At 33.7% G+C, this 24,002-nt stretch overlaps 1 protein-coding gene across 1 annotated transcript in view; it reads right to left on the reverse strand.

The window, feature by feature from the left end:
- The window catches only part of LOC140447336 (serine palmitoyltransferase 2-like), a 67,681-nt gene that overhangs the window by 33,446 nt on the left and 10,233 nt on the right, over positions 1 to 24,002 (reverse strand). The window contains exon 3 of the mRNA XM_072539939.1: positions 14,135 to 14,176. Coding sequence (XP_072396040.1) covers positions 14,135 to 14,176 — 42 coding nt within the window. The remainder of the gene's footprint in view (positions 1 to 14,134; positions 14,177 to 24,002) is intronic.

Genomic DNA, 24,002 nt, shown 5'->3' on the forward strand with positions numbered 1-24,002 from the left:
AATATAAAATACACTCACCGGCACGAAAAAGGAGCCCTTGCATTTTTAAAATAAAAACTTAAAATTTTAATTACGTTTAAAGTTTTATTATTATTGTTACGATAAATATTATGGCGTATAAAACTGTAAATATATTATGACTAATTCTTTTCTAGTCTAGTTATTTCGGCGCTCAGTTGAAAGACCTGTTTACCTGAATTGTGATGAGTCACCCACGATTCGAAATTTCCAGAGGCAGGCCGAATAAAACGCTCATGGGTGACTTTCTCGGCTCTTCGATGGGGGATCGCCGCGATTCTCGAATAACTGCATTTTATATTTAAAGAGGAATTTTGTTGTAAAGAGGACAGTTAGTTTTTGAACATCGCGTCGCGTTTTAAAATGTAACGCACGTATTATAATAAATGTAGATAAATTATATAATTATTAGTGTAAGATAAATTAGTAATAAAGACTTTAATAAATTTATAAGTGTTATAAATAGAACTTTTAATAATAAATAAAGACAATAAATTAGATTATTAAAAACAGTTCATTACTATAACGTAAACACAAACGAAACAAATTGTTTTAAGTAATTTCTAATAAAACCTAAGTGCTTATCCGTAAAAAAAAGGAATAAAAAAACAGAAATAAAGAATACACTATTCTTATCACTTTTAAAAGTGCAAAGATAGATGTTGGTATTCTATTGTTATTCTTTTGTTCTTGTTGATGTGAGTAAACTGTCAAGTCGAATCAAGTATCAAACACAATTTGAAGTTGAATTGCGTTTTTTTTAATCTCAAGAATTATCGTTCTAAATCCCGAAACAACGAATGCTGTGTGCTGTGAAGAAGTGAGCGATATGTTGCTCAAAAAGTATCTAATATCCAATAGTACTGTGCATCGTATTTTTACACGTTTCTTGGCAAGCGGAGCTTACACTAGACGACCTGGAACCGGTCCCCAAAGAAGAACTAGTGCCCGTGATAACGTGATGATCGCTTCATCCTCTTACGAAGTCTACGAGATCGTCGTGTCACGGCTGTACAAATCCGAAACCAAATTCAGTACGTCCCGAATACTAACGTAAGTGAACGAAGTAATTAGACGAAGACTTGGGCAGTGTGGCCAGATTGGACGATTTATCGCCAATTGGGCTACTTTTAACAAATCTTTGCGACAAAAAATTTAAGAAAATCGCAAGTCGCAAATTGGGCGATTTTATACTTTTTAGCACAAGTCATTTTTTCATAAATAGTTATAGATTTCACATTTTCATCTAATTACGTTTGTTGCAATTTTTGACGTCAACATGACTACACAATTAACCAGATTTAACTGGCCGCCAACCGAAAACGTGTTGTAAAGTCACCTATTTATGCACCTGTAAAGACGGCAACCTTCGTTGCTACCTAACCTAAAAAACTGTTTTGGTTTACTGAAAGAAAACGCACATATGTAGATACGTAATATAGTATAAACGCATAGCTATATCGGATTTCGATATATCGATTAGTAATATAAATAACAATAAAGTGAATGTTAACATATAATTAGGATAAAAAAATAAAGATTTGTTATTAAATAAAAAATATTTATTTAAAAACAAGTGACGTATCACGTCATTGATGAAAACAGTACGAAAACATGGCGACCGATGAAAAGTCCTATTAAAAAATTTTCCTGTAAATCATAGCTAAAGGTACTAGTTTCGACATTTGTCGAAAATTGGCGACATTTTGAGATTGGATTGGCGACACGAGGAAAATAAATCTGGCCACACTGGGCTTGGGGAAGCCGTTTTAAGCAGTCGCAGACCTGCAACAGGCCTACAACTTCTCAGATGCCATCGAGCTGCGCGGCTTCAGGTTGCCAGAAACCATGTTCATTTTACTGTAAATAATAATTGGAGGCACGTTTTATTTACAGAGTCCAGGTTTACCTTGCGGTCTCCAGATGGCCGTGAGAGAGTATGGCGAAGACCACATGAGCGTTTTGCAGAATGTACCTTCAGTCCTAGGGTTGGCTATCAAGGGGATTCAATTATGGTGTGGGCTGGGCTGGATTTTCTCTAGAGGCACGTACAGAATTGTACATCGTTCCGAGAGGCTCCATAACAGCTGCCAGGTACATTGAAGAAATTCTCCAAAATTTTGTTGTGCTTATGCTGGTTTTATTGGAAATAACTTTGTTCTGATGCATGATAATGCCAAGCTTCATAGTGCGAGAATCAGTCAACAATTTTTAAATGAAGTAAACATTGTAATGGATTGGCCAGCATTGAATCCAGTCGCAAACCAAATTGAACATGTTTGGGACGTGCTTGAGCGAAGGATACGAAGTCGTGTTCCTGTCCCTTTAACCTTAAATCAGTTACAAGAAGCCCTTTTAGAGGAATGGGAACGTATTTCTCAACAGGACATGTCTCATTTGATTTTAGGCATGCCAATGAGAATTCAGGTAATAATTCGAGCACGTGGAGGAAACACTCATTATTAAAATTAGTTTGTTCGGACAAATGATTTAAGTTTTTATTAATTGAGCGTCATTTTGTTGCATTTACTTACGTTTTTTTCCTTAATTTTTAAATTGTCATCTACTGAAACAATTCTTTGTTAAAAAGTTATTTTTTTATTAGAAATTACTTAAAACAGTTTGTTTCATTTGTGTTTACCTTATAATAATAAAAGTTTAAAAGTAAAATTTTAAATTTTTATTTTAAAAATGCAAGTGCTACGTTTTTGGTGCTGGTGAGTGTGGAATAAAATAAAATAAAATAAAATAAAATAAAATAAATTAAAATAAAATAAAATAAAATAAAATAAAATAAAATAAAATAAAATAAAATAAAATAAAATAAAATAAAATAAAATAAAATAAAATAAAATAAAATAAATAAAATAAAATACCTAAAATAAAATAAATTAAAATGGAATAAAATAGGAAAAAATTGAATAAAATAAAATAAAATACAATAAAATCAAATCTTAAATTTGACACATAATAATAGACTCGCGGTATGCTAATTCAATGATCTGTCTTTTATTTATTTTTTTTTAAGACAGGTTTTTTATAAAAAATTTATGTCAAGAAAATTTATGACGCACCATCAACATTTGACAGGAAATAAATGTTATTCGTTTCCTTTATGACATTATGAAAGAGAACGACAGTTATAAAGAGAACAACATTTACAAAGAGAACAACAGTTATAAAGAGAACAACATTTACAAAGATAATAATAATGACTGTATATCAATCCAGATTTTAAAATAATTTCGTAAAATCATTTTCTCGGTTCAGCACAAAACAACGAAAGGACACGTATAAAGTAATTATAAATCAACGTGTGAAATATTTCAAATAAAAAAGGACTTCGTTTTTTTTTTCTGAAATGTATTTCCTGTACAGTCAAGATATTTCGGCTATTAACTACCATGATATAAAAACGATAAGTGCATTTGTCTAAAAATATCCTGAATGGTATTTGATAATAATTCTAAACCAGTTAAATTACAATATCCTTGACACTTTTTTAAATGTGGTCATGTTGAACAGATGACAAATGTACGAGGGTAAATCAAAGATGAGAGTCTGCTCGAAAAGAAATGGAATATTTTTTTAAATGAATTATAATTTTTCGCTTTTTGATAAGATACATACAAATTACAATTGTATACTTGATAAGAATACAATTGTAATTCTACACAGAAATTAGTTATTTGTACTTAATGATTTTCCAATCTTGGCACTTTGAATTTTTGTCAAAAATATCTAGCAAGAGAAATGTAGAGTATTTCTTAACAAACTTTAAAGAACAATATTAACATACACTCTACCACCGTTCATAGCGATATTCAACCAAATCTTAGCGGTTTGCAAGGTGTATACCTGCCACAGGGTGCAGGTAGGCCAGTGATCAGTTTATCAATCTCCAGGTGTCTATTTTAAAATCCCTAGTTTTATGGCGGTGATGAGTTTGTACTATGTACAAGGGTATTTATGCTAATTGGTGATGAGTCTACGTGTACCCCTGTATAGCTATCTCCGTCCTTCAGAGCCCACTATGATGACAATAATTTTGGATCAGTGGATATTTCTGATCTATAATTATAAAAAGACGTGCACATCGCTTATATAAATTCTTTTACATTTTTTATACCCTCGTATCTAACCTAGCGCACGCAGTCGAATACAAAATATGTAAAAATTCATTGTCTAAATAGAACGTTATTAATCTCTAACCTTATCTGAAAGATACGTTTATTATTTAAATTCCATACGGGTACCAAAAAGATCGTAAAACGTCCGTAAAGCAATAATCACGTTAACTGGTTAATCTAGATGACGTTCTTTTGAGAAAATAGGAAATAGGAACTCATTTTTTCAATTCTACATAAAAAATATGAAGATATTATTTACATACAAACATGTTTTGTCGAAAAGTGATTCAAAAGTATCAAAAATCCTTAAATGGCCACCACGAACGTGTAACGTAAACGTTCCAACGTAGAGTGACGAGTGACAGTATATCTTTTTACAGACTAAAAAATGACAAAGAAATGTAAAGCAACGAAAATGTTAACTAAAATATTTATCACAAACGTTTTTATAATAAGACCAAACAAATTGTAAAAGCATAAAACAAAAAATTAACTGATCTAAATGAATTAGGTTCCAGAAAATAAGAAAAAATGTAAACGTATTGGCAAAATATATACAACAACTAGACTACTATTATACTTCGAAAAACTAAGAAAATGTCTCAAGTAAAATTAGAATTATGTAGTATGTCAATGAAGTGACATAGATTGTAACGGTTATATTTTGCCTACCACATTGGGTATCACTTATAGGGGGTTGAAACTGGGGACAGAAATTACTGGGCTGGAGATAGGGTAAGCAAACGAACCGAAACGTCTGCGAACGGCCACTCTTGGTTTGGTTGGAGAGCTGGGTCGTAAGTAAGTGAATAAAAAAGGACTAGAAGGGGTACCTACAAAGAAATGAATAAAAAAAATTCTTACATAGATTTTCTGGGCAATTGGACTGGTTGCTTCGCGGGTGACGTCATGCGCGTCGGAGTACACATTTCTATTTCTTGAGTAGAATACCGGTATTTGTGTATCGTGATCCAAACACACTTTTTTCTTTTATTTCTTTATTATTTTTGTAAGTACGAATGTACTTACAAAATGAATAGTAGAATGTAGCATGTACGAATTTATTACGAACACGTCCAGAAGGCCTTGTTAAAGGTTAAACGAGCTGGAATAAGGGGTAGATTAAAGGTAGCCACAAAAACTTAACAAAAAATTCAAGGGTTAAAAAAATTATTTTTCGTTTTCCTTGTATACAATCTTTACTTTAGCAAGTATATTTCAATCAGATGGTGGAAACGGCAACTAATGAATTTGTTTTACTAATTTTGCGGTAGTCTAGGCGGGATCTGTTTTGGATTGGACATTTTCCATAGGAAGCTATTTTTTTGCTGGAATCCCTTCAGGATGTGCCCAATATCGATAATCACGATATGCGCCAGTCGCAAACATTGTGCTAAATTTTTTATTTAACAAAATCTGAAAACAATTGAAAATTTCTCATTTTTGTGCTCCTATTTTCGTTTATAATTCAGAAAATATTGATCCTAGAGAAAAAATTATAAAAAGTTAAAAGTTTGGTTATTCAATTTTACACAATATTTCGTTAGCTATAAATTAAAAATTTAATGTTTATTGTTGAAAAAATAGCAATAATTGGAAAAAAAAAGTACAAAAAATGAAGTTAATCCTTTAAATGTTTTCGACTTTCTAAACTTGACTTACAAGCTTCATATTACGCCTAGAAAAACCTTTTAATATGTTTAAAACGTGTGCTAAATTTTGTTAAGATCGGTCGGATAGGTATTGCATAATAATTTTGCAATCCAGCCTACTGGAAAAAATCGCAAATTTTCAAATTTAGAATAAGCCCTAAATAAGGCCCTCAGATAGTTGCAAATTTTTTTACACCTAAAAGAAGGCTCAAACTTTCAAACGCTTTTCGTAAAATTCAAATCGGTTCACTAGGAGAGCCTAGAAAATTTTTTAAAGTTTTAAACATTTTTTATATATTTTAGGCTTATAAACAAATTGAATAACTTTACGAGCTTTAAACATATCAATTTCAAAATTTATACACTTAAAGAACATTAAAAGAAGCTTCTTCAAAAAAAAAATACATTCGGCTTTCTGGTTGCCGAGATATTGAAGGTCAAAGTTGGCATATATTTGCCGTGTAACCATAAGTGATAGAGGGCTCGTTTCTAAACAAATACCCTCGTCTTGTCAAGTACTTTTTATATGAAAAGTTTTACGTAATCCGCTTTATGGCAACTTCCATAAAAAAGACAAATAAAAAACCGTTTTAGCGTAAAATGTCGCTCGGAATGCATGAGAGGTGGTGGTGGGGGACATTCACTCGAAATGTGAATCGGTGAGTTCAAAATCATAGCGCGCGCTAAAAATTGCATTATTTCGGCTTCTTGTTAACCAATTTTGCTCTTTTTTTGTAATCGATGTCTCGGACGACAAGGATTTCAAATATCGTATTTTCAAGTACCATTTTTAATTGCAAAATTGGAAAATTTGCAATAAACAATTGTATGTTAAACAAGTAATTGCATTTTTTCTTCATGCATTTTTTTTTAGCTTGCAATTTATACATTGAAGTACATTGTCACTTTTAGTAAACAAATATGTATTTATAAATTGTTAATAAATAATCTAAATTGTTAAAACAAAGGCGAACGAAAACATTTAAAGGATTAACTTCATTTTTTGTACTTTTTTTCCAATTATTGCTATTTTTTCAACAATAAACATAAAATTTTCAATTTCTAGCTAACGAAATATTGTGTAAAATTTAATAACGAAACTTTTAACTTCTTATAATTTTTTCTCTAGGATCAATATTTTCCAAATTATAAACGAAAATAGGAGCAAAAAAATGAGAAATTTTCAATTGTTTTCAGATTTTGCTAAATAAAAAATTTAGCACAGGGTTTGCGACTGGCGCATATCGTAATTATCGATATTGGGCACATCCTAAAGGGATTCCAGCAAAAAAATAGCTTCCTATGGAAAATGTCCAATCGAAAACAGATCCCGCCTAGACTATTACTAATTTTGCGATATATTCATGTCAATACACGTCGCAATGAAACAGTGTCAGCAGATCAATTTATTATTAATGTAAAGTAGAACAAAACGCACAAAGAAACGTAAAATCAATAAAGGAACCGTAAATAAAGGTCACTGACTTGCAAAAGATCGTGTTACAACGAATAGATTTCGCGTTTGATAAACACGATAGGGTAGTTACACCCGTCAATCTTAAAGCCATTAGTTCCTGATCCGTTGAATAATGGAAAATAAACGTATTATAATTGTGACATGTCAATACAGAAGTTATATAAGCCTTGACAGCACATTTTTTATATTCTCGAACGAATCAATGATTAGTTTGTTTTAATTTTCGAGTACGTTTTGTGCTAAGACTGCCTGAAAAAAACGCAGTTATTCATCCAAATTACTTATTCCCTCAGACAGCCAAGTTGCACTAAATATGTAACAATAAAACACTGAAAACTTTGTTTTCAAAACTTCCACAAAATTTATTTTAAATTCTTATCACTACAGCTGTTTCGGCTAATTGCTATTCTCAAGTGATCTGTTTCTGGCATGGGTTTACACTTTATAGTCTCTAATGAAATAGGTTGAGGAGGAGAGAACTGTTTGTCTCAAGCTGGTCATTCAGAATTATATCTGTGTTTTTTAATTTGTTGATTTCCATAGATTCTAACAAAGATAGCTTAAGGTCTTTATTTTGAATGTGTAGAATTTTAAATTCGTCATTAAAAGAATGATTATGATCTAGAAGGTGAAATGCGTATGTAGAATCTATTTTTCTATTATTGAAAGCCCTTTTATGTTCTGCTATTCGTTTATTAAAATTTCTACCTGTTTGACCAATGTAAGTTTTTGGGCAGTCACCACATTTAAGTTTGTACACACCACTGTGTAAGTGTTTTTTATGTTGGCTCTTGTTGTTTTTAATATATTTGCCTAGGTTGTTATTTGTTCTGAAAGCTGGTGTTATTCCTTTCTTTTTTATGTGTTTGGCTATTTTTGTTGATATTTTGCCTGTATATGTAATCGAGCAGACGGTACTGGGTTTTTTCTCTGGTGGTGGAAATACTAAGTTCAGGGCTTTCTTGTGTAGTTTTTGATTTAACATTTTATTAATTGTTTGTTCGTTGTATCCATTGTTTACTGCTATTTGCTTAATGATATTTAATTCTGTCTCAAAATTGTATTTTGACATAGGAATTGCTGTTAATCTATGTAACATACTATGATAGGCTGCCAGTTTATGTTGTGTGGGATGGGATGATGAATTGTGAATAGTCGTGTCAGTATGGGTAGGTTTATGAAATATGGAGAAGTCATGTTTGTTTTTAAGTCTGGTAATTTTTAAATCTAAAAAATTTATGGATTGATTTTGTTCTGTTTCTATTGTAAATTCAATATGACTATGAAGAGAATTAATATACGATAAAAATTGGTCGAGTTGCCTGTTAGTTCCTGTGAAACATACCAGTACGTCGTCTACGTATCTCCACCAATATAAAAACTGTTTGAATGTGGGATGTTTTGAAATCTTTGTCTCTAGATGATTGTAGACGACGTACTGGTATGTTTCTCAGGAACTAACAGGCAACTCGATCAATTTTTATCGTATATTAATTCTCTTCATAGTCATATTGAATTTACAATAGAAACAGAACAAAATCAATCCATAAATTTTTTAGATTTAAAAATTACCAGACTTAAAAACAAACATGACTTCTCCATATTTCATAAACCTACCCATACTGGCACGACTATTCACAATTCATCATCCCATCCCACACAACATAAACTGGCAGCCTATCATAGTATGTTACATAGATTAACAGCAATTCCTATGTCAAAATACAATTTTGAGACAGAATTAAATATCATTAAGCAAATAGCAGTAAACAATGGATACAACGAACAAACAATTAATAAAATGTTAAATCAAAAACGACACAAGAAAGCCCTGAACTTAGTATTTCCACCACCAGAGAAAAAACCCAGTACCTTCTGCTCGATTACATATACAGGCAAAATATCAACAAAAATAGCCAAACACATAAAAAAGAAAGGAATAACACCAGTTTTCAGAACAAATATCAACCTAGGCAAATATATTAAAAACAACAAGAGCCAACATAAAAAACACTTACACAGTGGTGTGTACAAACTTAAATGTGGCGACTGCCCAAAAACTTACATTGGTAAAACAGGTAGAAATTTTAATAAACGAATAGCAGAACATAAAAGGGCTTTCAATAATAGAAAAACAGATTCTACATACGCACTTCACCTTCTAGATCATAATCATTCTTTTAATGACGAATTTAAAATTCTACACATTCAAAATAAAGGCCTTAAGCTATCTTTGTTAGAATCTATGGAAATCAACAAATTAAAAAACACAGATATAATTCTGAATGACTAGCTTGAGACAAACAGTTCTCCCCTCCTCAACCTATTTCATTAGAGACTATAAAGTGTAAACCCATGCCAGAAACAGATCACTTGAGAAAGGCAATTAGCCGAAACAGCTGTAGTGATAAGAATTTAAAATAAATTTTGTGGAAGTTTTGAAAACAAAGTTTTCAGTGTTTTATTGTTACATAAAATGAATTTCCATCAAGTAACGGTCGAATCCATCAATTATTTGCACTAAATATTCTGATGTATACAGCTTGTAAGTCCATAACAGCTACGAACAGCTTCAAACACTCATTTAACCCCTTATCGCATAGTGGGTCATATATGGCACAATACTTAGTTTTATAGCTAACCGTTAGAGATCGAATCTTATTTTAAAGTATTTATGCATGACATGTCTATATAGAGCACATATTTCGTAAAACCGGTAATAAAGCGCCATCTCAATGCAGCAAAATGAACTTTTCATGAAAATTTGCAAGTGGCCGCGGTCTGACAACTGTTCATAAGAATTGTGAAATTTGATATTCAATTATCGAAGTTTCTACTGAATATTGTTGTAAAAAAAATAGCGACATCAAGAATAGACCTTCAAGAAAGAATTTCTATAAGTATTTTCACGTATTTCTTTATATTTTGGTATTTTTTGATAAAAAATATGCTTGTGCCATATATGCCACAATATGCACTGTCATGCAAAACTCTATTTTCATATATGTGTTCTGAACAAGGTACAATATGCGTTCTGAACTAGGTACTATTTTTTTATTTTAGATAATGGATACAAAAAAGTTTTATGGTGAAACTCTTAGTAGTAGTGGACATACCAGATGGTAGTGAAGACGAAGGGCTATCAGATGATGATATTTCCCCTATTATATTAGCCCCAGAGTCAGACTATAAAGATGATATCTTCTTCTTATAGTGCCCTATCCAATTAGTGGATGTTGGCGACAATTCTGGCATACTCCTCTCGGTCTTGTGTGGCTCTAAAGAGTGCATGGGCATCGAGGTTTGTCCAATCCCTTATGTTTTTAAGCCATGTGTATTTCTTTCTTCCGATGCCCCGTTTTCCTTCTATTCCTCCATAATACTTCGACATTTGTTGTGTGATCTGTCCAGGGAATTTTAAGTAGTCTTTTAAATATCCACATTTCAAAGGCCTCCAATCGGTTCATCACATTGGCCTTTATGGTCCAAGTTTCTACACCATATAGCAGTATGGAGTAAATGTAATATTTTAAAAAGCGGTATCGAAGCGTTAAGTTAAGGCTGCTGTGGCTTAGCAAGATTCTCATATTAGTAAATGCTGTTCTGGCTTGCTCAATCCTGTTACGTATCTCTATGCCTGGATCTAGATCTTCAGTTATCCAACTACCGAGATATCTGAACTTGGGTACCTTTTGGATGTTCTTATTGTTTACTCTTATATTTAATTGCATATTTTGTGTTCTGCTAACCACCATTACCTTCGTCTTGTCTATATTAATCTTCAAGCCCAGTCGTTCTCCTTCAGTGTTTATTTAATCTATTAGTCGTTGTAGCGCTTCTTGGCTATCAGCTATTATGTCTGTATCATCGGCATAGCGAAGATTACTAATAGTCTGCCCGTTGATTTTGATTCCATCTTCAGTGTCACATAAGGCTCTGTCGAAAATCTTTTCAGAGTAAAGATTAAAAAGGAGGGGTGACAGAACACAACCCTGTCGTACACCTTTTTCGATTGAAAAATATGGTGTAGATTCCGGTCCTACTCTCAAGATGCCACTTGATTCATATAAAGGTTCTTTATGATTTTAAGGTCATTCTCATCTATCGAACGTTCCAATCTTACTAATTCTGAATGATTAACACAATCGAACGCTTTCTAGTAATCTATAAAGCATAGGAAGACATATTTTTGCTGATCTCTGCATTTCTGAAGTAGGACAGCTAAGCCATAAAGTGCTTCTTCTTATTGTAGTTCCTTCTCCTATCGGAGGTGGGCTATCATCACAGCTATCCGTACCTTATTGGCGGCTGCTCTAAAAAGATCTACTGAGCTGCAACTATACCACTCTCTTAGGTTTCTCAGCCAGGAAATTCTTCGTCTTCCTATGGACTTTTTACCCTTGATTTTACCTGGCATTATGAGCCTTAATATCTCATATTTCGCACCGCTGGTAATGTGGCCTAAATATTCCAGCTTTCTTGTTTTGATGTGCTTTATGACCTCGCAATCCTTTTGTAGCCTTCTTAACACTTCTGCGTTTGTAACTCGTTGGGTCCATGGTATTTTCAAAATCCTTCTATAGCACCACATCTCAAATGATGATAAAGTGCTTCTCTTGCCAAATCCTTGTCTGAAACCGAACTGTGTGGGGCTAATGTCTCTTTCACATCTGTTGTATATTCTTGTGTGAATTATCTTTAAGAACAGTTTTAGGACCTGGCTCAATAAACTGATCATTTGGAATTGGTCGCAACTATTAGCGTTTGGCTTTTTTGGGATTGGTATATTGAGGTTGATTGAAGTCAATCCTGTGGTATTTGACCGGATCCATAAATTTCATTAAAAAGATCTACCATGGCGTTTATATTGTCTTCACTCAACATTGTTAGAACCTCTATGTATATGCCGTTTTTAAAACTTTCACATTGAATAATTATTATAGTTAGAAAGTAATAAACGTCATTTTGACGTGACAACGTCTTAAATTAGGTTGTGGCTCGGAGTCATTCATGAAAAAGTGTAACGCCCGCTCACGTCTGTTACGACGAGTCACCGAACGAGAGAGAGGCCCGCCGGACCGGCGAATACCTTGCGTCTCTCTCCCACTCAAACATGATCGGTCCGCTGCGCGCGCAGCACTAGAGAATTAGGCGCGTTGAATCGGTGCGTGCTTCCGTGCTTGTGTCTCTGTCTGTCTCGAGCGTTCTTGGCGTTCAAGACACATTACAGCAGAAACACTTCCTTTCATTTCATATTTCTCCTATCATCGTCCTATCCTCAACAAAATCACTCAAATAGAAATTAGTTAAGTTTAAGTTTACATGTACAATGTTTTAGTAAACAAAATATATTTCTATAGTTAAAATTTGTGCAATTCTTATTTTCATTCAATTCCTTGTTCCTATTGTGCAATTTAATAATATTCATATCAATAAATATTCTACCGAGAAAAAGACGTTGTCACGTAAAATCTTCGCCCGTAAAACCGACTTTACAGGCAACCGATTTTTTTTTTATTAATTTTACTTGTTGAATCTTGTTTTAATAATAGTGTGTCATATATAACACACAAAACAAAAATAATAAGATACAAAAAACTAACCAAGTATAATTTTTTTTATTATATATTTTTACCGTAATCTTGAAGTCAATTTTGTAATCATAGATTTTTTTTATAAAAAATAAAAAAAATCATGCAGTAAGGTGTTAAGCAACTTGGGAAAGACAAGATAAAAACAAAAAGTAGAAATCCGAAGATTTCTAGGTGTTCGAAACGAAAATTCAGATTTTTGCCTAATTTTTAGACGGAAATAGATTTGATTTGACGTTTACGGCTTTTACCCAGTCGCTCTAATGAGTCCTGCTAGGACGAAATGGATATAAGCGAATTGTAGAAGCACTATACGCGAAATCAAATCTTAACTGTCTTTTCTACAACAAGATAACTTTGCTATGAGTGCCAGGGCATAAAGGAATCACTGGCCACAATTAAAATATTTTGGACATGTCATGGAGAGACTGATCAGTTAAGGTAAGATAGAAAACCGGAGACCACGTCCAACAAGATGGATTGACCAGATCACAGGAAGTTGCAAAAGCAACCTATGCACGATGTAATGACCAGAGGCATAAGTCTATGGAGACGGACCATATACTCCTTACCTTAGTGTCTTATATTACAAAGCCCAAAAAATGTGCGGTTTTGCTTTTCACTATGCATCAGGAACACGAAAAAAATTATAAATTATAAAAGAAGCGTTGATGGCCTGGATAAACTAGTGCGGAAACATTCGCAATATATTTGCCTGTGATGCTCTAGTTGTAGGACAAATAAAATATCCAGGATAAGAAGGTCTCTATGAAGACTACGAAATTATTTTTTGAGCGCCAAGTGAAACAACTCGTGGCAGAAAATATAGAGCTATGAGCAACACAAATCGAAGGCGATGGAATGGAACGTTGTCAAGATGATTGAAACATGTGGAAAGAATTTTACAAAAAGTAGTTAGTAGCAACTGCCAGTAGTTCAAAAAGGAGCAGTTTCTGTGTAGGAAATGGTAATGAGTATACCAACATGTGTAACATGTGTTCTAGATGTATTTGCAAAGACCATGGACAAAAAATCACAAAGTAAACATGCAAGATATTACGTAAAACCATCTAATACATATAATAGAATAATTATTACAGAATAATTTTTTATTCCCAAAGAGCCTAAGGGAGAGCATGATCCAATTAAGTATATCCCTGGTGATTTCAGACGGTTAATTATAAATATTTACTCTGTTACACATTTCTACTGAAACGGATGCGGACTATGGTTACCAATTTATCAATACTTAAAGGAGTAACTTACGTTTTTTGTCCTATATTTAGTAGTTTCTTCATCTGATGATGTCTGAAACAAAAAAAATAAAAAATTTGGTCATATTACTTCACTCAGTAAATGTCGGACTTAACTAATACTGATTTTAAAAGAGCAATTATTTACAACTAAAATATAATAGAGATCCCGAGTAAGCCATACAGATATGGCGACTGTGAGCAATACAGATAGAGTGAAGTCCTACAAATTATGGCCAGCCTTTTTCCATTTTCAGCTCAAAACCAGTAGCAATACATGATACTGTAAATTATTTTAAAAACTCCTAATTATAATGAAGCGGTCACTGTATCTCATTGTTTATCTGCGTTAAAAGCATTGCAATTTACAAAAACTACTTGTTTAAGTCGTTCTGGAAGACTTCTCACGAGGAATTAGAACATCCCCAATATATGGCCTACCCGATATTCGTCTACGTCCCATTGTCAGTACATACAACTGCCCTACACAACCATTGCCCAAAACTCTACAACATCTTGTCGAAAATGCTTCATCCTTCATCAAAAATTCTTTTCATTTTATTGAACTTCTTAAACATCTTCTATCTAACTTCTATCTCACCATCAGACATGCTATTAAGTTTCGATATCGTTTCACTCTTTGCAAACATTCCTATAGACGAAACTCATAAACAATCTTAAAACTAAACACAGTAGCCAGCAAGATCACTTATCTATCATTAAACATTATATGTCTAACACTTATTTCATTTTCCAAAATCAATTCTACAGACAAATAAATGGTGTCCCAACGGGCTACCCACTACTTCCAGTAATTGCCAATATCTTTATGGAAGACTTCGAGACCCGAGCACTATCCACATCATTGCTCAAACCCACATGTTGGCTACGATATGTTGATAATGCATTCGTCATTTGGCCTTACGGCAAAAATGCTTTGGTGTCTTTTCAAACCCATCTAAATGATACATCCTAGTATCCAGTTCACGATGGAGGTGGAAACTGATTCATTCCTACCGCTTCTCGACGTTATCATAAGAAAAAATCAATCCCAAGGTTTTCATCACCCTGTTTATCGAAAAACTACCCATACTAATCGTTACTTTCATGCCAAATCTCATCAACGACCTTCACAAATTAATTCAGTCATTAATATCCTTGTATCCAGATCAATACGCCTTTGCGATGATGCAAGTAAACCCGCTGAGCTCTCTAGTTTACATAGCCCAATAGTTCCAATAAGCCCTCATCCAAAATGGTTATCGCGAAAATCACATCAATAAAAGCATCCACAGACATCAATGTCTCACTCAATCTCAACCCAAAGACTCAGACCCTCATCATACTAAAGCTTTTCTTCCTTATATCAAAGGTGCCATTGAGACAAATTTTTTAAATCAATGGGAATAAAGACAATATTTACCCCCAACAAAAACTTTCATCTCTTGTCCGACCAATCAAAGACAACATTCCAAATTAACAACACGGAATTTGTGTAATTCCTTGTGCAGACTGCCGCGATCTTATATTGGCCAAACAAATCGCAGAATCCAAAAAAGGATTTATGAACATTCCATTTCTTTTCGCAATTCCGATTTAATTTCAGCTCTAGGTCAACACTAGCTTCATACAGGTCACAAAATTGATTTTGAAAACTCCAGAACCATAGCCCCCATCCGCTTCTATAAACAAAGAATTTTTCGGGAAACCATAGAAATTGAAAAAAGGCCAAATTGTCTCAATAAAAGAAATGACGGCATCCGGTTACCTTCGACATGGAGACCTCTCATAAAGAAAATATCCTCCACCCAAATCACGCCACCATTGACGGTAAAAATAAACCGTCCGTTGTTCCCAGTAGCAGTAATGCATTGATTAGTGATAAGTGTAGTAGTGTCTGGGGACTCGGGAGACTCAGACGAGAATCCACTTCTCCAGTGTAAGCTGCAAAAAGCGCCACCTTGCTCAAAGCTCTTGCTGACATTTATAAATCTTTTACACATTTCGTACAGCTCAAAAAGACAGAAAACGACAGTCGTTTTCGTTTAAGGCCACCAAAATAGGTGACGCTTTTTGTAGCTTACACTGGAGAAGTGGAAATAGCAGCACACATTCGCTGGCGTTCGGTGTATGAGTTTGTATCTACCCGACTGTCAGACGTGTAGGGCGTACAGAAATAATGCTATAACATCTATTGATACCAATTCACACTCGGAAATTTGAAGAATTGTGTTCGCCGTTTATTTATATATATATATATATATATATATATATATATATATATATATATATATATATATATATATATATATATATATATATATATATATATATATAAATACTTTTTTCTTTTTGGGTGTGGTAGTCAATAAAAAATAGAGCTTTGCTAAGGCGTACTATTTATTCTGAATCCAAGCTTTCGGTGGTTTTTTGCCACCTTTATCAAGGTCTACAAAGAAAATTACTATGTTGTAACAATTTGAATGGTGCCAAAAAAAGGCTGTAAAAAACTATAAAAAACTTACCCGAATGTAAGATTCGTGGCATAAACAACAACGTTAAATAACATGATAAAACTGAGGTTGCAACTAAACTTAAAAATGTTACTGTTAAAAAAACACTTTAAAAATTACTAAATACGTTAAAAGTTAAAAACAAAATGACGGACGACATTTTAAAACAGTCGTCGTTGCAGGCTTGATTTCAGTCACATTTCACGAGCAGAAAGAGAAAGTGAGTGGACAATTATTGTTTAAATAGTTTGGAGAAAATACAAAAAACAACTTTGAAAATAACGTCTCACAGAATACTGTTAGTGAATTTTGAGTACTACCAACTGTATTACCAACTTGAAATTAAGCGGGAAATTAAAAATGTAATTTATAACATAAGCAATCGAAAGAAAATAGTATTTAGTAAGTAGGTTCAGAAAAAACAACTCAAAACAAAACAAAACTGAATTAGTAATTGCAGTTTGATCACAAATATTCAATTAATAATGAAATTTCAAAAAAAGGAAAGAAACAAAGAAAAACTCTGAGATGCAAAATAGCTTAGTCAAAAGTCAATATAAAATTGTAAATTTTGCTAAGATTCTGGATCTCAGATCTCTTATTAAGATTGTTATTATCACTCTTGCTGATATGTACCATCTCTAAGAAAGTTATCTTGAATTTATTTTTCTCTCTGGCTAATATTTTTACATTGTTGAAATCTATCTTATGGTCTAGATCGATAGTATGCTCTGCCAAAGCACAAGTAGGTTTGTTTAATCTACAATCACTCTTATGAGAAATAATACGGCTAGACAGATTCCTTCCAGTTTCACCAATGTACGTGGATGGACATTCAGTACATTGAATGCAATAAACAACATCTGTAGTCTCTAGAGTGGTTAGGGGTTGTTTTATTTTGCTATACAGCTGACGTATGGTTTTGATGTTCTTGTTAGCTATTTTGATATTCTTAAAGTCTTTAAAAATCTTAGTGAGTTCAACGGTTAGTTTCGGAATATATGGAAGGGCATAAAAATACACACTTGTTGGAGCAGAAATATTTTGTGCTGAGGGCACTGATTGTGACATAGTAAGTATGTTGTTTCTATTAACAAAGGGGACATTAAAAATTAATTTATTGATCAGTCTTAGAGGATATGAATTTTCAACAAAAATATTGCGTAAGAGGTTGAGATCATGTTGGAGATAATCCGGATGAGCCAACCTTTTGACACGTTCTTTCATCGCTAGGACTAAATTAGTTTTCATCCTAGGAGGATGGTAGGAGTGGTAGCTTATGAATCTATTGCTACATATGGGTTTTCTATACCATTGTGTTTTCACAACATTATCCTCACATCTATGCAAACTCATGTCAAGGAAAGGCAAAGATCCCTCCCGCTCCTCCTCGCATGTGAATTGCAAGTGTGGGTTTTGTTGGTTGAACACATTTAACGTAGAATGTATGGAGTCTGCAGGTAGTGCCAAGATTAAGTCATCCACATATCTCTTTATGAACGGTATTTCAAAATTGATTTGTTGCAAACAATCTTCAATCAAATCATCTAAGACATAATTGCACAGTATTGGTGAAATACTAGAACCCATTGGAGTGCCAAAGACTTGTTTGTAGTAAGTCATTAAAAATAAAAACATTAGAGTCAAAAACAAAAGAAATGAGTTTTTTGATATTAGCTAAGTTAAGGGTTGTGTGTATTGATGTCATCCCAGTGTTTCTCAACGCTAACCAATATTGTATGTAATGGTAAATTAGTGAACAGAGACACTACATCAAAACTAACGAGCTTATAGTTCGTAGGTAATTTAAAGTTATTAATAAAAGAACTGAAACTGAAAGAGTCCTGAATGCAAAACTCATTGTTATTACTGTACGTTTCTGTGAGAATATTAGTTAAAAAACTTGCTATGGGGCCATTAGGTGTACCTATTGAGGACACTATTGGTCTCATAGATAGCCTTTTTTTGGCACCATTCAAATTATTACAACATAGTAATTTTCTTTGTAGACCTTGATAAAGGTGGCAAAAAACCACCGAAAGCTTGGATTCAGAATAAATAGTACGCCTTAGCAAAGCTCTATTTTTTATTGACTACGACACCCAAAAAGAAAAAAGTATTTACATATATTTTTTCCAAACTAGTCAAAAAACTTTGGACTACTTTTTCTTACTTTATATATATATATATATATATATATATATATATATATATATATATATATATATATATATATATATATATATATTATATATATATATATATTATATATATATATATTATATATATATATATACCTAAATTTTGGACGTAAAACCTCATATATAACCTAAAACAATTATTGTTAGATAATACAGTGAATGTCTTAATAAATTCTCATTTCTGGTGTTTATTGATAATTTATTTCCTTTTATCAAAATTGATAGTTTCAAGCAATAACTTCCTTCGAATTCTTATTAAAACGATTTTGTAGACTGCATTTATTCTATTACATACACATTATACAAATTTATATGATTTCCAGTAATGATCTACTTCGATATAATAACAAAATTAATAACGAATAATGGGAGTAAATTGTAATTTTTCCACTTAATTTCGTCGTATGATGAACGAGCATTTCCTGATGTATGGTCTAAGTAGTAAACATAAATACTGGAAAAATACTGAAACGAAATTCTTGAAATAGTTAACCATGTACTTACAATTCATTGGTTGCTATCGTTGAGAAAGAAATATGCACCCACTTAGTTACTGGGCGATTGGAAACCCATTGGCAATGATCAGGGCACTTCATATCGAGAAATATTATATTAACATTATAATACAATCAGAAACAAAAGACAGCTCTCGAAATGGAGAAGCAATCGTAATAAATAAAAATCTGTCAGATGCGATCAATGAGTATAGAACAATCAGTGACAGAATCACCATGGTTAAGCTTGCATGAATGATGAAAACATAAGGTCATGCTATGCTTTCGCCGAGTCGACAGCCGATTCGGCCGCAGAAGCGGTACCTCCTGAATGAATCTTGTATTGGATCAATTATAAAACATATCGTGTGTCGTTGATGAAGTAGCCAAGGCGTCCGCCGAGCGTACCCTGGCAAGAACCATGTGCCGATAGCGGTTTTATGTAGTCGAAATGTCAGGACTTGTTTACTGTACAAAAAGGGTGTACATATGCGAAATTTTGAATATAATTTCAGTGTATGAGGACTGTATTACATAGGGCTAGTTCAAATAAATTAGGATATGTGGTAAAAGGTTATACAGATTAGAGCAAATTAAGTTTATACAAAGTCTTACCAATTCTTCTGCTGCATACACAGTCGCGGTTGTCCTTCATACGGGGAATCTGTCCGGGTACCGGTTTCTGAACAAGTGTCTCTCGGTACTAACACTGAGATCACGAGATAGAGCACATTTGCGTCTGTACACGATTTAAAACAGTATTTGCGGAATTTTTCGCGTAACTATAAGCGGGAGAGAGAGAATTAGTTAGCGGCAGTCAACATTAGTTTGTAACAGAGAGGACACCCCTGTTACCAACGACAGTCAACAGGGAAGAGAGAGCGTCTGTTCTCAGCGCTAGACAACAGGCAAGAGAGGGCGACTGTCCCTAACGATAGGTAAAGGGCAAGAGCGCGTCTTCTTGTTTGCTATTTTAAAACTGTCTTTATTTCTAAAGGAGGGTAGGTTGAAATGGAATAGGAAGGGTTATCGAGGGTTGGACTAAGGTAATGATTGTAAAATTGTGGCAGAAGGATAGTTAGTAATACAGCGGAAAAATGACATGATTTTTCGCATGTGAAAATATTGAATATTTACTTATGTAGCAAAACACACGTAAAGACTTTTCGTCGTGATTTTGTAGTTTTGAGCGTGTCAACGTTGCCAACAGATAAGTACAATGGAGAATGTGGACATTGAAAAATCCATTAATGATATTCACTTAAGACCAGCTACTTGGGATATGCGTCCAGATGACTATTCTAACAAATTAAAAAAAAATCTTTGAAATTTATTTAATAATAACAAAATCATCAGCAGTGATTATATGATTTGATAAAGTTTATATTTGTGCGTTTTGCTATTCTAACGGAATAATATCAACAAAATAGGTGGTAAATTTTTCTCTACGGTTAAAAGCTCTTGAATTTCCCCTCCTTAACGAATCAGCGCCTAAATGTCTTAAGCCACTTGCTGATGTACGAATACAGTACGTTAAGTTTTAAATTAGATATACGCACTATAAATGGCAACACTGCGCGCCGTCGACTTTCCACGAACCTCCGTTGACCCGTCGCCAATAATTTGTCATTATACCGTGGTTGTTTAAAGCAATAACAGCGTAGATTTTTATATATTTTTGTAAACACGAATTTTGAGAAATATGATCGAGGAAGAATATAAGCACAATGAAGAGGAAGAACAAAGCGGGTTCCGTGCAGGAAGATCGTGCACCGATAACGTATTTTGTCTTAAACAAATAATAGAAAAAAGATCGGCTAAGAATCTAGAAACTCATATTACTTTTGTAGACCTGCAAAAAGCATATGACAACATCCCCTTAACAAAACTGTGGACAACGTTGAAAAGATCTAACATCAACCACACATTGATAAATGCTGTACAAGAACTATATAGAGACTCAAAGGCACAGATAAAAACAGGAAAATATGTAACGGAAGAATTCCTGGTTACAAAAGGCTTGCGACAGGGATGCTGTATCTCACCAACCTTATTCAAGATATATGTTGCAGCGGCATTGGAAAGATGGAAAAGAAAGGTGCATAGGATGGGTATAGAGCTTAGCAATGAATGTATATATACACTACAGTTTGCTGATGACCAGGTAGTGCTAGCGACCGACAGGGAAGACATGCAGTACATGCTTAGAAAACTGATAGAAGAATATAACGACTGGGGAATGAATGTCAATACAACAAAAACCAAATATCTTTGTATTGGAAACGAGTCAGATAACATAGACCTCGAAAACGGACAACATATTTCCTGCTGTCAGAGCTATGACTACTTGGGTGTTGCCTTTGACAATACAGGAACTGATACACGGCAAATAGAAAAACGAATCACTCAAGCAAAGAAAGTATTAGGATGTCTCAATGGTATACTGTGGAGTAAAGAGATAACGAAAGGAACAAAATTTAATATATATGAGACCATGATTAAAACTACTCTTCTTTATGGCGCTGAAACATGGAAAATTAGTGAAAAGAACAAAAAGCGAATAGAAGCAGTAGAGATGGATGCAATGAGAAGATCTTTAGGTATTTCCAGATGAGACCGAATCAGAAATGATGTAATAAAACAACGTATGGGAATAGAAGGAAATATAACTCAAGATATAGAGAAGAAACAATTAAGGTCGTATGGGCATGTTCAACGGATACCAGCAACAAGACTCTCCAAAAAAGTAGTAGAATGGCAACCGATAGGTCGACGGAAAAGAGGAAGATCCAGATTAGAATGGCAACACGGCGTAAACAAGTCCATGAGCGAAAGAAATTTAACAACAAACGACTGCGAAGATAGGAAGAGATGGTGTTTAGGTATCGGACAACGTCGAAAGACGTTCTAAACCGATGTATATATATATGTAAACAACATGTCTGTTTATACGCCCTCAGAAAAGGTTCAAATAAAAAATGGTTTTATGGTGGTAATTCTGGACAACAGTGAGTAGATTTATTTTCTGTGTTTTTTGGGGGTAGACCAATTCCTTGCGTACAGTCAATTCATAATACTGTTAAAAATTTAAAGAGTTATTATTGCCTTAAAAATTACAGAAAATGTCACGTCAAGAAGTGTCACCAGAAAAATTCGAGGAAAGAGAGTACCAGGATACACAAATTTTTGCAACAATCGAGGTAGATTCAACACGTTCATGTAGAAGCATTGCTATAGAAAATGTCACACCGAGAGTGCAGTACGGCTAATATAGGAATGCACAATTGCCGGATTTCACGCCTTGTGCTTGGCGATACAAACAGGTCCAAGTGGTAGTCACAGAACCGTACCCAGATCTCTACGCCGGGCTCTGTTATTTATTATAAAATAATATATTGATAAAATAATTGCCTTCAAGTAGCCAAATAAGAGGCATGAATTTGAATAAAAAGACCTTAAGTTTTATCGAGAATTTTATTATAAAACTGAATACTTTATTAAACTAACAAATGTATTTTAAATTACATTTCTTGATAGCTATAAATATACCGGGTGGAACCTCCGGTAACTTGATTTCCGTGCATCCAGCCCAATATCCAAGAAAAACTTTTTCTTTTGTAAATATGTGAAAAATTATCAGGAACGGGAATATCGAAAAAGCTTTGCACATTTTTTCATCCCGGCGATGTTATTAAAAAAACAAGTTGCGCACTTGAATCACTGCGAAATGTTAACACCTACTATGAAATTTTTTTTTGTGGAAATCTGAAGTGCAGTTTTTGTCCTTGTTAAAACATAATGCAGTCTCGCATTTTTTACACACAACATAAGTTTACCTAGTTCCTTGGCATAGCAACCTGGTAGTTTTCAGCGAAACCTTGTGTTATTCCATATGGGATAATGGTTTTCCTTGCCCACACTTGACCAGATGAGCAGGTATAAGGTTTATAGTGTAAGTTATTTAACATTATATATTATATTTATACTTTATTAAACTAACAAATATATTTTAAATTAAATTTCTTGATAGCTATAAATATACAGGGTGGAACCTCCGGGAACTCGATTTCCGTGCACCCAGCCCAATATCCGAAAAGCCCATACTCTTGGTTATATATTATTGGACCATATTATTGGTTATACAGTGTAAAATAATCGAGGTTACTCACAGATATTCAATTAATTATACTAAAGTCGTCCTCTACATCCGAGATGTCGGATTCGCTTTCGCTACTCTCCCCTGTGTTCGCGTGTATTATCAATTGGTCTACGTCATCTTGCAGGTTGTCCGCAGTCCACATCTCAGTTTCCGTTTTCTCAACAACATGAGTGACATAATTGCGCCAATTTTGCTCTGTGACGCGTGCGAAACCGTCGTCGATCAACTGGCGTACCTCGTCGTTTTTAAAAGTGGTATTATGGGTACCTACATATCGCTTAACTTGGTTCCACACCATTTCTATAGGATTTAATTCGCAGTGATATGGAGGAAGCCTTAAAATATAAACATTATGTTGTGAAGCATACTCATCAAGATGACACTTATCGTATTGATCTTTAAAAGCACGCGCTGCTTCTAATAGCTCGGATTTCAAATAACACTCCTCGAAAAAAATGTCTTTTTCCACTAGCCATTCCTTGATTGCAGCTTTATTCCAGGAATTGTTAGGGAA

This window comes from Diabrotica undecimpunctata, chromosome 8 (genome assembly GCF_040954645.1).
Source record: "Diabrotica undecimpunctata isolate CICGRU chromosome 8, icDiaUnde3, whole genome shotgun sequence".
NCBI lineage: Eukaryota > Metazoa > Arthropoda > Insecta > Coleoptera > Chrysomelidae > Diabrotica > Diabrotica undecimpunctata.